Genomic DNA, 15,372 nt, shown 5'->3' on the forward strand with positions numbered 1-15,372 from the left:
TACTCAATTGAAAGTTAAGAATATGGGTAAAAGCACATGCTTTTTTAAAACACATCTATTTCTGAGAGCCTAAGGAGGTAATGATTAAATTATTTAACTGTTTTAATTTCTTTATTTGCTGGTTGAGTTGGAATGGATAATTCCATGAATTTTGTGCAGGCCTTTTCCTGTACATCTGCTGTAAAAGTTATGGAAATCCTGGAAAAATAACACGTGTACTGTTAGTTAGACTTTCTGCAATCCTCCCATTGTTTTAGAGCAAGGTATGTGAATTCTGATGGAAAATCTACTGTGTTTTGTTTAAGCTTTTCCCTGTTGGTCTATCAAACCCACAAGTTAAAAATGGATTTTTGTAAACATGCGGCAGTTCAGATCTGATTTAGTTGTCATTGTATCTTAAATGAGCAATATTTTCCACTGTGCATCATTGGCACACCATGAGATGCTGCCCTCCAGCAAAATTTGGACTGAAATTTCATTTTTTTTTAAAATTGAGAGATATTCTGGGTCCCTTTTTTAGGAACATCATTGAATGAAAGACCCTTTCTCTCAAATAGTGTGAAAGAATACACCACAAAATATTTGAATTCAGTTTCAGTCGACAGGTGCAATCAGAAAATTAAATCTTTAGGCATTTGTCGAAATCGTTCATCATGCATATATTTTTATGGTGTGGATGCTGAGGCAGACTCATTGTCAGTTGCTGGGCAATAATTTTTTAAAAAGTCTTAACCTGTCAATAAACTTTTATTTCCCAATCATATTCCCGAGCAGATTAGTACAACCAAGATGACTGGGAAGTCTAAAATAAACAAAAATTAATGAGTTTTGTGGAAAGCCATTTATTTGAAATATTAGCTGTTTCATTCTCCATATACTGGCTGACTTGAATATTTCTGGCAGCCATAATACTTTGCTTTTGAAAATAAAAATATTAGCTTCATTGCCATTCTTTGATTTCTTTTGATTTTTAATTTAATGTCATAATAGTTTAGTTGTTCATATGTTGGCAATAAGAAAACTGGTTTCTATAATATGCTAACAATCGCTTTATGTGGCATTATTCAACTGTAAGGCAAGCATGTACTCCTTATTCAGTATAGCCTGTTGTAAAATCATTATTATGTGCATTTCCTTTGAAGGTTGGCCGAGATGACCTTATTTTATGTTTGCATAGTGTTTACCCAAGGTATCAGTTTGAGATTTCCTTGTAGCAACACAGAATTGCATCTCAAATAGCATTTAATCTCTGCTCTCATCTTTTTTGTTCTTTCTACCTTTTCACCATCACTCTCCTCTAACCTCTAGTTAGAGATGCCTTTGACTAAGTGCTTTAGTTCTGGCATTGAGACATTGATCTCAAATTAAATCTGTCATGCTTCATAGATACTGCCATCATCATTTTAGTTTTTATTTCAAGTATTTTTAATCCTAATTGAAAGTTGACCGGGAAATTCTCCAACAGTGGAAAGTTAAATAAGGTTTCAAAACTTGTCTGCCTGGAAACCTTTTGAAACATTGCTTGGTCTGGGCATTCCTCTGGGAATGTTGGTTCGGACCCCATCACAGTAGAATTTGAATTCAATTTATAGGTCTGAAATACTAAGCTAAGCTTAGCAATGGTGCCCATGGAAACTTTTGCAGATTGCCATAAAAGCCTTTTAGGGAAGGAAACCTACCATTCTACCGTGATCTACTTTGCATGTGACTTGAGATCCACACTAGCGTGGTTGACTTCTAACTGCACTCTGAACTGGCTTGGCAAGCTGTTCAGTCCAAGCGCAATTTCTAGCCGCAAACTGTTGACTAAGCCAGTCTGCCCAATCCCATGAAAAAACATTTTTTTTTAAATGTGAAGTCTAACATTCTTGTCTTTTGTCAGTAACCTGGTGAGTTATTCATTTTCAAGTATCTAATATTGTTTAGAGAACTCTCTTCAGGGAGAGTTTTGTGGATTCTAACAACTGAGTGAGAAATAAAAAAGCTCCTCTCCTGTAGATCTTTTGTCAATTAATTTAAATTGATCTCTTTTCACCCCATTCATCAGAGGAAGTAGTGTTTTTCTACCTCTATTAGAGGTTTTGTTAAGCTCTCATCTAAGGAGAAGAACCCTATCCTTTCCTGCTTCTGGTAACTGAAGCTCTTAATCTCTGGTGACCCCACCCCCCAGTATGCCCCCTCTGCATCTTTTGAAGACCTTTACATTGTTGAAGTGTGGTACCCAGAATTTTCCACAACACTCCAGCTGGGGTCTAACCAACGATTTATAAAATCCTCGAATAATCTTGTTGCTTTTACATTCCCCAAATCTATTTTAACCACCTTATCAATTTATCCTGTCACCTTGTTGAGCATCCATTAAATTAAGCTTGTTGCGACCAGCTATGGAGCAAGGTGAATAAAGAAGGGGAGCCAGTTCATCTCTCCTCACCCAGGGAGCATACTGAGTTGGCACCACCTCGGGAAACCATAACAAATTGGAGAGCATCACTCAACTAAGAAGATAGATGAAGTCAGTGTGGTGGACGTTGTCTACATGGACTTTAGCAAGGCCTTTGACAAGGTTCTGCATGGTAGTCTGGTTCGTAAGTTTAGATTTCATGGGATCCATGAGAGCTAGCAAATTAGATATAAAATTGGTTTGATCGTAGGAGACAGAGTGGTGGTAGAGGGTTGTTGTTCAGACTGGAGGCCTGTAACCAGCCGTGTGCTGCAAGGATGAGTGCTAGGTCCACTGTTGTTCATATCTTATAAAAAAGATTTGGATGAGAATGTAGAAAGCAAGGTTAGTACGTTTGCAGATGACACCAAAATTGGTGTGGCGGACAGTTAACAAGGTTATCTAAAGTACAACAGGATCTTGATCAACTGGGTCAGTGACCTGAGGAATGGCAGATGGAGTTTAATTTAGGTAAATGCAAGGTGTTGAATTTGTAAGACAATCCAGAACAGGGCTTACATAGTTAATGGTAGAGCCCTGGGGAATGTTGTCGCACAGAGAAACCTAGGGGTGCAGGTACATAGTTCCTTGAAAGTGGCATCATAGGTAGGCAATGTGGTTAAGAATGTGCTTGACATAGTTGCCTTCATCAGTCAGACCATTGAGTACAAGAGTTGGGACATCATGTTATGGCTGTACAAGATAGTGGTTAAGGCCACATTTGGAATACTGCATACGATTCTGTTCGGTCTGCATAGGAAGGATGTTATTAAACTGGAAAGGGTGCAAAAAGGATTTATAAGAATATTACTAAGACTTGTAGAGTTTGAGTTATAAGGAGAGGCTGGATAGGCTGGGATTGTTTTTCCTGCAGAGTAGGAGGCTGATGGATGACCTCGTTAAGATTGATAAAATCATGAGGGGCATAGATAAGATGAATAGCCAAGGTCTTCTCCTCAGGGTAGGGGAGTCCAAAACTAGAAAATATAGGTTTAAGGTGAGAGGGGAAAGATTTAAAAGGGACCTGAGGGGCAAGTTCTTTACACAGCGTTTGTATGGAACGAGCTGCTAGTGAAGTGGTGGAGGCGAGTACAATTACAACATTTAAAAAACATTTGGACAGGTACATGAACAGGAAAGGTTGGAGGGATATGGACCAAATGCAGGCAAATGGGATTATTTTTGTTTAGGATACCTGGTTGACATGAATGAGTTCAGCTGAAGGGTCTGATTCTGTGCTTAGCAATTCTATAACACAGAGTTTGGGAGTTAAGCAGCTTTGAAACTCAGCCACTGTATTAAAAGGAACTTGGAAATGCCAAACAGATGTTTTCCTATGGTCCGTGAGATGTCATTTATATAAATGATTTCGTTAGTGCATGGTTAGTGGATTTGCGGACGACACCAAAATTGGTGGCATCGTAGACACTGAACAAGGTTTTCTAAGATTACAAAGGGATATTGATCAAATGTGTCAATAGGCTCAAAAATGGCAGATGGAGTTCAATCTGGATAAATGCAGGGTATTGCATTTTGGTACAGCAAACAAGTGTAGGGCTTATACAATTAATGGGAGGGCCTTGGGTAGTGTTGTAGAACAGAGGGACCTAGGGGAACAGGTACATAATTCTTTTTAAAGTTTGTGTCACATATAGACAGGATGTTTAAAAAGACAGTTGGCACACTTGCCTTCATTGCTCAGTACTTTGAGTATAGGAGTTGGGACATTATGTTGAGATTGTACAGGACATTGGTGAAGCTTGTCGTGGAATACTGTGTCCAGTTCTGGTTGCCCAGTTATAGGAAGGATACTATTAAGCTGTAGAGAGTTCAGAAGAGATTTACCAGGATGTTGCCGTGTATGGAAGATTCGAGTTATGAGGAAAGGATGAATAGGCTGGGACTTTTCTCACTGGAATGTGGGAGGTTGAGAGGTGACCTGATAGAAGTTTATAAAATAATGAGATGTATAGATAGAGTTGGTGGTAGTTGTCTTTTCTTTAAGATGGGGAATTTCAAGACTAGGGGACACATTTTTAAGGTGAGAGGAGAGAGGTTTAAAAAAAAGACATAAGAGGCAAATTTTTTTTTACAGAGGGTGGTTCGTGTGTGAAATGAACTTCCTGATGAAGTGGTGGATGCAGCTACAACTACAGTGTTTAAAAGACGTTTGGATAGATATATGAATAGGAAAGATTTGGAGGGATGTAGGCCGGAGCAGGCAGGTGGGACTAGTTTAGTTTGGAATTATGTTCGACATGGACTGGTTGGACCAAACGGTCTGCTTCCGTGCTGTATGACTTTATGGCTCTATGTCCTGTAAATGAAAGCGATCTAGGAGCAAGTGGTAGTTTTCTTTCTCTAGTAGAAAACTGCAGAGCAACTTTGTTTTCAAACATAAAGGACTAGATATTTAAATCACTGCCAATCATGGCTAGATTTCTCAACAGCTATTTTCTTCAGTTTTGAACTTATAATAGCACTTTTCCAAATGGAAAAGTTATTCAAATGCATCTTAACAATTATGCAATACTGATCTATGTAGTTTACCTGTGCAGGGCAGAGCCCTAAAATTAATCATTACAGTATAATTACATCTACCTTTTAATGCAACATCTTATAATTTAATTTGAAACTGTCTAATCATTTAATACTTGCTTGTCATGATGGCCTTTGCTGAACCATCTCTCTTGTAACAAAATCATGTCATACTCATGCAACATCTTGTGCTTGAGGTTAACCAACAGATGGTGTTAAATTAAATGTTTATTAGTGCCCTTAGTGTAAGTAATAAAGGAGGTTAACCAATCTTATTACTTGCACTAAGGCCACTAAGTGTCAAGGCAAATCCCAGAACTTTCTTTTTAATTGACTGTGATTTCTGTTCTACCTCTCTGCCGTCTGATCTTGTTCCTCATCCTTTGAGATGTTATCCAGTTCCATTTTCCCCCTGCAGATTAGTTTAACATCTCCCAAAACAATTTTCTGCCTCCCCCAACTCCCACATTTTTTCAGAGAAATAACTTCAAATGCTGGCAAACCTCTAAGTCTGATCCCTGTGACATGCCTTTGGGCATTTTTCATATTAATGGCATTAGATAAATGTAAGTAAAATAACTAATATTCCTTCTCTCTGTAGAGGTAAAATATTGATATTTAGAATCTTCAGGAAATAATGAGAGGATTTCTTTCGTGTGTGTTGAGATCTAAGTAATGGGTAACTTTGATTTTTTTCCGCTACCAGGTTTCTTAGATTGAGGGAGATGGAATTCTGCATTTTCATTCTGAAATATGCACAAATGTAGCGCATCTATTGACTTCTGATAATGTTTGTAGTTAGTACTGGAGTGTCATATAACCAACCTTCCAAGATTGAACCATTGTGGTGCCAAATATGAAGTGCAAAAGCATTGGGAGAAATTGAGTGGCCTTAGAATTTTTAACTGTTTTTGCTCAGGAGACAATTTCACTTTTTGTGTTGTCAAATGGCACCTGGTAAACAGAGAAAGAAAGGTCATTAATTCTCCCCAAAAACATCCAGATTTCCTCCGTAGCTTTTCTGTTTGTGTCTACATAAGGCATGCTGATGCCAATGAAGTGTAAATAAATTTTAGAGAGCTGTGCTTACTGGCACTGCATTCGCAAACATTTGTGCTGTCCACCACCAATGCTTGGTAGCAGCAATGTGTACCATTGAAAGGATGTAGTGCAGAAATTCACCAAGCCTTCTTAGACGGTATCTTCCAAACCCACAACTACTACCATCTTGAAGAACAAGGGCAATAAATACATGGGAACACCAGCTACTGCAAATTCTCCAAGCCACTCACTGACTTTGAAATATATCACTGTTCCTTCATTGCTGCTGTTCCAAATCCTGGGGTACTTTCCCTAATGGTGGGTGTACCGACACCAAGTAGATTGCAATGATTCAAAAAGTCCGTTCACCACCACATTCCAAGGAACTAGGGATGGGCAATGAATTCTGGCCCAACTAGTATCACCTAAACTGCATGACTGAATAAAAAATAAGCTGGTCTTAGGGTGCAAGCTGCCCTGAGAACCAGATATTGTCAAAAGGAGCTTTTATTTTTGGATGAAAAGTTATTTTGCTATTTCAACATTTGTTACATGTGGCTACATCTGAACTATACACAGGTGAAAGCAAAGGCATCATTTATTCCTTTTCACTCCTCCATTTTTTGAAAAAAGAAACAGTGACATGGATCTTCCGATGGTCAAGTAGTGAATTTGAAATGGTCACTGCTGTTGCATGTCAGGACCTGGAGGAAGGCCCCTATGCAGATGTGTGGAATCTATCTAGAAAGTTTCAATTTTCAGTGGATAGTAATGCATTGTCTGAGCGTCTAAGACTGTCTGTACGTGTGTCAGAGACTTGAGACTTGATGCCCTGTATATTTTTCTTGGTATTTACACAGTCCTTCTCCTTGTATTTCACTGTGGCAGAAGAGAGATTAACGATGGGAGCTATATCGCAAAAATAGCTTCAAAACATACGTGTTCATGCTCATTCATGATCAGGCCCCCTCTCCACTCTGGATGATGTTCTGCTTGTCTCCCATGCCAACTTCCTGCTTTCCTACACATGCTCACCCCCTCCCTTGTGACTTTGTATATGTTGCTACAGACATGTATGTACATGCGTGCACCCATACACCCTCACCATAAACTCAAAACGACAATTAATTCTGTTTAAATATTAAAAAAAAATTTTTTTTAAATTCTTTAGTTTTACAAACCTGATCTGCCCAGGAGTTGTGGGCTTTTGCCTCCAGCACAAGTAGTTGAGTGGGAAGAACGCATGCAGTTTGGTAGCTGGTGATGTGTAGCCTTCAGCTGGACCAGTGCCAACCTTTTCTGTTCTATAATGCAAAAATTTCTCCTCTCCAAATATGCAAGCTTATTTTGGAGTAAGCATGAAACACTCCACCTTCCTGTTTTTGTGTCATCAGTCTTCATACCTGTTTGCTTACCTGTTCTTCTTGAGGCAGGCATCTTGCCACTGCCCTCTTATCAAGCTACATCCAAGCCAGACTGCAGGAATACCCTACCTACTTGATGGAGGGCTACAGCCATGGAATGTAACATGAAGGTATTCAAAGCATTTGACCCAATTCACTGTAGAAGGCCACACAAATAAAAGTGCCCAGGTCAAATATTCCCAAGGCCTGAATTATGTGGTCATGGCAAGAAATCTGGGAGAATCGTGTGAGAAGTCAAGCAAACTGTTTCTCGTTATCAGGAGCAACGAGTCACATTTTCCAGCAAAGTTGCAGCCATCAAGATGAGTTTTTCAATAGTGAGTAGTGAGAGGCCCATTTACGGGGATTATCACTCATTGTCATCCTAATTATTACCTTATCTCACCTTATTAATATGCAAGTTCTCATTCTACCACTCACCAGATAGAAAGCAGACATGGAGAAAGGGGCCCAGGTAGGTGGTGGGCTGCCCGACATTTGACACCAAAACTTCAAAATTCCTGTCGGCAGAGCAGAATGCCAATTTGCCTGTATCTGCCAAGCCCTGGCACAATGTGTGTAACTGTGCAGGGCAGCTCTGGAATATCAGCACTTAGCCAGGTGTGCCACAGCCTTTTAAATATGGTTCTGGCACCCAGGATATCCAAACAGTGTTACGTACGACTGGCTACAGCAAGTGGGAGAATCCGGTCAGCATCAAAGAGGCAGCATAGTAGCAGAGTAGATACTTAATGAGGCAAGTTTAGGACAACAGCACATGAAAACTTGCTACACCTTGTGAAGAGAAACCTTCCATTGAACTCTATGAAAATGACACTTCTCCAAAATATGGTAAGATTCAGCCCCACATTTTTGGTGGTTATGACTAATCTCGATTCTTGCCAATGCTCACCTGCAATTGTCCCAGTTTATATTTTATGTCTCATGTGAAAACCTTTTCTCTTTACCAGGAAAAGCAGCATTCAAAGTCGAGGATATATTGAGATCTCATTATCTCTTCATGGCTATAGTTATTAGTGAGCATTAGTCAGGCTTGAACTTCTAAATCTCGGCAGAGTATATATCTGATTCATGCTAATTGTTGTCAGACATTACTGACAGGGAGAAGTCAACTCCTTGTAACATAGAAAGCTAGAAATATTGATAATTGAGAGCTACAAACACTTTTTCATTTAAGGAATTTAAACTTGCTTCCTTGACCCTGGATTAAACATTGCGCGAAGTTAAATTTTTGAAAAATTATTTGGACTTCGTAAAGATATTCACTTTAGGTGAATTTTATTATTTAAAATCTTCTACATCTTAGGAAAGTGTTAAGTTCTCTCCTATACAATAGATATGTTTTAATTTTTTTTGTTTGGGTTCAGAAGATTTTTGTATTTGAATTGTACGCAGTGCAGTACTTGACTGCTTGAGTTACTGCTTCCCTTTATTAGTGGCTCAGGTTGCAGTTGTTTCAATTTGGAATGCTTTGTTAAACAAGTTGCCTGTTCATACAGGAGCTGTATTGTTGGGCAGTCTCATACCTTTGGTTGGGTGTGGATCAGGATTCAATGCACTTTATATGGTTTTAATTGCAGTTGCCTATTTGACCCAGTGGAATAGAAAGTACTTTCTTTACCCCCTTTCAGTCCCAAGCCACAGGTGTTGAATGCTTAGAAATGAACAGTATCCACTTAAGTATGTATTTTTTTTTAAGTCTAGTGAGTAATGGTGCAGTTTGATTTTCTTTTAAAATGTAAAATAAACATGTGGGCTATGAATATGAATTTTGGATTATGCATCTATTTGATCACTACATGCCCTGTAGCTTTTAGTGCTTGACCAAACCTGGACTTTGCTTTGACAAAGCTTTTACTGAAGAACAATGAGTACTGTGGTGTGCACAGCATTAACATGGTATCAAATTCAAACTCTCCCAATTCTTCTGTTTACAGCAAGATGCATTTTCAATAAACAGAGGCACAGATGTTATGATCACAAGCTTTCACCCTTGTGCATGTTGTGCTTGCGAATAGAATATAATTAATTGTTTTACTGAATACTTTTACATCTGAGGTTCCATGGGCTGCTTACGGCAAACAACATACTATCATTGCTATTAATGAATGGTTTTGTGACTGGAGACTAGAGTTCCATGAGTGTCACTGTTGGGTCTCCTGTTATTCCTGGTACATATTATGTACCTTTATCTTGGTGTGCGGACATAATGTCAACATTTGGTGATTACACAAAACTTCGAACCATTCTGAAATGTTACGTAGATAATGTAGAGCTTCAAAAGGATTTAGGCAGTTTGATAAAATGAGCAGACAAGTGGCAGATGAAATTTGATACAGAGAAATGTGATTTGTTTTAGGAAGACATGGAGAGAAAAGTTATAAAGTGTACAGTTTGAAACTGGATGCAAGAGCAGATATAATTGGAAGTGGCAGGATAGATTGAGAAAGTATGGCTAATAAAACACCCAGCACCCTATTCATAGGGAAATAAAGTACAAAAGCAATGAACTTATTTTAAATTTGTGTAGAACACTGCCCTTGGCCTCAACTATAGTATTGTGTCCAATTCTGTGCATTACACTTTAGGAAGGACGTGAAGGCATTGGAAAGGGTGTTGAAAGGAATCAAGAGAATAGTCCTGGATGAGTGATTTCAGTTATGTCGAAAAAAATTTGGAACATTTTGATTGTTTTCTCTAAGAGACGAGAAGTTCAAGAAGAATTTTGATATGAGTATTCAAAATCATAAGTGGCCCAAAAAGCAGAAGAGGACATGGTGATTTGCAAGATCAGGAAAAACCTTTTAGCTAAGTGACTTATTAACATGTGGAATGCCCTGTCTGACAGTATGGTGAAGGCAGGTTCAATCAACATATTGAAGAGGGAAGTGCATTACTGTCTGAAAGAAAGAATGTGCAGGGCTCTGGAAAGAAAGTAGATGACTGGCAGTAGGTGAATTGTTTCTATGGAGAGCCAGCACAGATATGGTAGGCCAAATAGCCTCCTCTGTGCACAAACCATTATGTGATCACACCCTCTTTGTAAGTCGTATTGATATATTACGTTGAAACAAAATGAAACAGCAAAATAACAACTAATACAAATGCTTCCATTAAGAACCGGTTTAAACTATCTTATCTCAAAAGAGTATGAAATATTATTTTCCAGTGTCTTTAAACTAATTTATGTTGCAGGCTGCTCAATGTTTTCTGCCTGCCAAGACAGAAGTTGAGTTATACACGTAGGCAATTCTGCTCCAGGGAGGTACTCATTTGACTGATATAAACTACCCACCTGAGGCACAATTGTTTTAAATAAACAAACATTTGTGATAGAAACAAACCAACAACATGTGCAAATGCTCAACATTGCAATCTGATTCAATTACTCAGATAACCAATTACTTAATATGGACTCTTGAAATAAGAGTTAGTAATGGAGGGCTCTTTTGGACCACTGTTAGTGTACCTACCTCTGGTCCAGGAGGTCCACGTCTCACCTGCTCCAGAGGTATGTGACAACATGTCTGAACAGTTTGATTAGAAACTATCTAAAAATTACTAATATCATCCCTGCATAGGGAGACCAGCAGTTTGTAGAGACAGGCATATTGGTGGTTAAAAAAGCTATTGCAATGGATTAATAACTGTCCCTTTTCTCTTCCACTGATCCATGTTTATAGTCATTCTAGTGTAGGATTGTTCACACCGATGACTAGATAAGTACAGCTAATATGACCGATTTGACTTTGAGCTAACTACCAACAGCAGGTTCTTATTAGAAAAACATGAAAGTTTCGTTTACAGTGCTAATCATGTATTTGTTCCGAGCTTTTCAAGTTGTTTGCTTCATACTATTGGCATCACCTACAATGTAGACCCTGTTACCTAGTTGTAAAATTACCCCATCAATGACTAGATCTGTTATAATTTTAAAATTGTAAACAGTTGACAATTGAGCAAAGCTCAATGGAAGAAAAATATTGGAAAAATACTTCAGGCTAGCCAGTGTTCTTGGAGACTACAAACAAGTTAAGGTTTGTTCAAAACTTTTTGAAGAGCCAGATCATTAACTTGTCTGTTTTTGTCATGGACACTGACTAAACCTGCTGCTTTACTCCAGCATTTTCCAGTTTTGTTAGTTCATGCTTTTGGGTTTCCCCTCATCTTTCAGATAATGAAGGAACAGAATAGTGTTTCAACAATTGGAGCATTTCTGCTTCCAGTACATCTGCTAACTTGATCTTGATTTCAGTAGTTTAATGCTGTTTTCCATATGTGTCATTTTAAAATATATTTCTTTTAAATGCAGTGCTGCAAATTAAAGTAAGCAAGTTAAAGAAGGAGAGATGCTTGTAAGTATCTAAATTTTAACAATTTCTCATTATAATAATGAACTACCTATAGTTGAAAGTGTTTATTTGTAGAATAAGTAAAGGAAGTTGTATTTATTGACAAGGCAATGAATACAAAGGTAATATCATTTGGACAATTAACTTTAAGTACATATTATAAAATAATCTACACTTAATAGTAATGTCAACCTTAGAAGTCTGTCATGAGCTAATAATTTAAAAATAAAAATTGTTTAATTATCATTCAGAATCATTGAGGTTGACTACACCAAAGGCACAAAAGTGAGTATTTCAGCTTCACTCTTTTCCACCATGAATATTCTTTCAGTGACCAACTTACACTGTCGCAGTCAATAGTTTTTTAAAAAAAAAAGAACTGTGGATGTTGGAAACCTGAAACAAAAAACAGAAGTTGCTGTAGAAACTCAGCAGGTCTAGCTGCATCTGTGGAGACAAATCAGAATCAATATTTTGGGTCCAGTGACCCTTCTTCAGAACTGGAGTTTAGTTCTTCCTGTTATAAACAGGAAGAAAATTAATTTTACATTTCTGTACAGTCATTTCTGAAATTCCTCAAGTCATTCTGCATGCTATATGGGCTAAATTATGTGTTTGCAATGCTGGACTGCTGTTGTTCTTACCCATGGATAAAATCCTGGGCGGGTGCTGAATTCGGCAGCTCGCCTATTAGTTTTAAAATACCTAACTAACAAGCGATTAATGATGCTTAGAATTCATTTAACTGGAATAAAACATGGCACATGCCATAATGAAGTGAGGTGCAAGAGAAATATGGCCAGAGTGATTTTTTTTCAGTTTCTTTCATGGATTGTTGAAAACATGGATGAAAAGCCTGCATGTGGGGTGATGTCTGACTTGAACAAGTGTCTGCTGAGACTTGCATATTCATGCAAATGTTTACTTCTGGATCAGGAAAGTTTTTTGGCGAAGGGAGCAAAAACCAAGTGCGCTAAGTTGGTGTCTGATATGCGAATTCACAGTTCTGGGGGAGGCACCTCTTGCAGTGCTGTGGAGAAAGAGGAGACCAGCTGGCAAGGGATGTGTGTGCCATGAAATGCAGGAAGGTTCGCCACGTGCAGAGGTGTGATGGCTGAGGAGGGGATGCAAAAGGGGACAGGCAGATGTATGCGGAGGAATGTTCTGCTAACTCCATGTATAGGGTCAGACATCTTGCCTTCTGATGGTGGAACAACAAAGACTTCTCTCCTAAAACTTATCAAAAGAATCTCATGTCTGTGTGTGATATGCTGCTGGATGAGATAACCTTGAATTGCATGACTGGCAAACCAAAGCCTGTAGCCTCCATAAAAAGTGATTTTGAACTTCTGTGTCTTCAAGCTCTTCCAGGCAACACGTGAATATCTTAGTAGGATCACCCACTCTGCAGCAAATCATTGCATTAAGGTCTTCGTTGATGCCATGTTTGGGCATGTCTATCATTAGCTATCTGTTACACCTGACAAAGCAAGGGAAGTGGAAGTAGCTAGCAGCTTTATCAGCTGGTTTCCAAAGGTACAAGAGATAATTAATTATACCCATGCACTTATGAAAGTGCCAGCTGACAGCTGGAGACATTAATTAACCAAAAAGGATACCAGAGTCATACATGTTTGTGCATGGTGCTGACATCCTTAAACCCTCCAAAATACCAAGAATACTTCCTGGCCCAGAATCTTTGGATAGCTGGCTGCTCAGTGACAAAATCTAATTTTTAAAAAACTGGTTGATGACTCCAGTAAGAAGTTAATGGTGGATCCTGAGTGTATGTACAATGATAGCCAAGTGTTGACCAGATCATTGTTTTGCTTAGAATGCAGTCAGATATTAGGATAGACCAGATAGCACACTCCAACATACACCAGTCATACAACACTCATTTGCTGTGCATTGCACAACCTGGTCCTTCAGAAAGGGGAGCTTTCTCTAGAGGAGGATTGGATGTAGACAGGCGATTCGTCTGTTAAGGAGTTCAGATAAGAGCCTTACAAACTGGGCTACAGGAGAGTCTAGATCCCTAAGAAGATTCCAAAAGATTATAATCGCTGAATGTTTCCTGTTCAGTACCACCTTAGTGAGGTTCTTGTCTAGAGGGCTATGTTTAGGACACCAGCTGTAGTTCTGTTCCTGTCTACAGCAGCTAAAGACGGAAATTGTTTCAATGAACCTGTGCTACAACCATACTTTCAAACATGTACTTTGTCAGCAAAAAGGTATCGCTGAATGGGGGTGGGGTGGGGCACAGGCAGATAGGACTAGTTTAGTTTTGGGAACTCTTGTTGGCATGGACGAGTTAGACTGAAGGGTCTGTTTCCATGCTGTATTACTCTGACTTCATCTGGTTCATTAATTTCCTTTAGAGAAGAAAGTCTTGACTGGTCGACACATGGCTTTAGACCAGAAAGGAAAAAAACAAACTTGACTTTGCCAAGAGCCCGTACTAACATCTAGGGGGTTTGTGCCAACGTTGGAAGAGATGTCCTATACAGTGTCAAGCAACAACCTGATATTGTCTGTAAGATATGAAGCCATGAATATTACTGTGCTCCAGTCCCTCCACCACCAGAGGTGGCACAGTGGTACTCAATTGGGAGACAGTTGCCCTGTGAGTCCTCAACATTGGCTTAACATCATAAACCTCATGATGTCTGCTAGCATTAAGTAAAACATTTACTAGGAAACAGCTTGCTGATTAGCACCTGCCCCTATCTCCCCCAAACACCCATCTCTACCACCTTCTGCCCCCATCACTGCTTGGAGGAAACTGTCAGGGTGGGCGTAGCATTGAATGTACTTTGGATGGCTGGGCCACACAGTGGCTCAGTGATAGCGCTACTGCCCAAGCTGGCCAACTCCTAAAGGACATAACCGCTAGTATGGGTTTGTGGCTTATGATAAGGGAACCGGCAAAAAAAGGAGAAACTTACCTGACCTAATTTTTACCAATCTACCTGCTGTAGATGCGTTTGTCCGTGAGAATAACAATTGGAATGACCACTACACAGTCATTGTGGAATCATAATCTGGTCTTCACATGAAGAAAGTTCTCTATCATAGCATTGCACACCAGAGGTGGCACCAGTCATTTCTAAAAATGAAGTTTTAACCCGGTGAAGCTAAAACATGGGACAACTTGTGTGTCAAAAAGCATAAGTAGCAAGTGATGGAGAGGGCCAAGGGATCCCACAACCAATGGATCAAATCTAAGCTCTGTTCACCTCACATCCAGTTGTGAATGGTGTTGGCCAGTTGAACAACTCATTGGAGCAAAAAAGTTCACAAATATCCTACCCTGGATGGTGATGGAGCCCAGCACTTCAGTGCAAGAGAAGATACTGTAGCATTTGACTCTGTCTTCAGCCAGAAATGGCAAGTGGATGATCCAAAACCACATCCTCCTTAGGTCTACATCATCCTATTTCAATGGCAATTTTGTATCAATTCGATTTACTTTATGTGATATCCTTAAACTTCTGAAAGTAAAGATAAAGTTGTGTGTGTGTGAGAGAGAGAGGGAAAAGAAGACAGGGAGGTTGATTCATGGTAACCTCCGCTG

At 39.1% G+C, this 15,372-nt stretch overlaps 1 protein-coding gene across 5 annotated transcripts in view; it reads left to right on the forward strand.

Annotated features, from left to right (window-relative positions):
• The window catches only part of rbbp8 (retinoblastoma binding protein 8), a 78,505-nt gene that overhangs the window by 19,233 nt on the left and 43,900 nt on the right, over window positions 1–15,372 (forward strand). For 2 of the 5 annotated variants that reach the window (XM_048595952.1, XM_048595954.1), the window contains exons 2-3: window positions 11,756–11,798; window positions 12,047–12,080. Coding sequence is in view for 2 of the 5 variants with exons in the window: in XM_048595951.1 (XP_048451908.1) it covers window positions 11,756–11,798 (43 nt within the window). In the remaining 3 variants the exon portion in view is untranslated. Of the gene's footprint in view, window positions 1–11,755; window positions 11,799–12,046; window positions 12,081–15,372 lie in introns of those variants that run through there. The other 3 variants (XM_048595951.1, XM_048595950.1, XM_048595953.1) reach the window with 2 other exon arrangements.

This window comes from Rhincodon typus, chromosome 4 (assembly GCF_021869965.1).
Source record: "Rhincodon typus isolate 14 chromosome 4, sRhiTyp1.1, whole genome shotgun sequence".
NCBI classification, from domain to species: Eukaryota; Metazoa; Chordata; class Chondrichthyes; order Orectolobiformes; family Rhincodontidae; genus Rhincodon; species Rhincodon typus.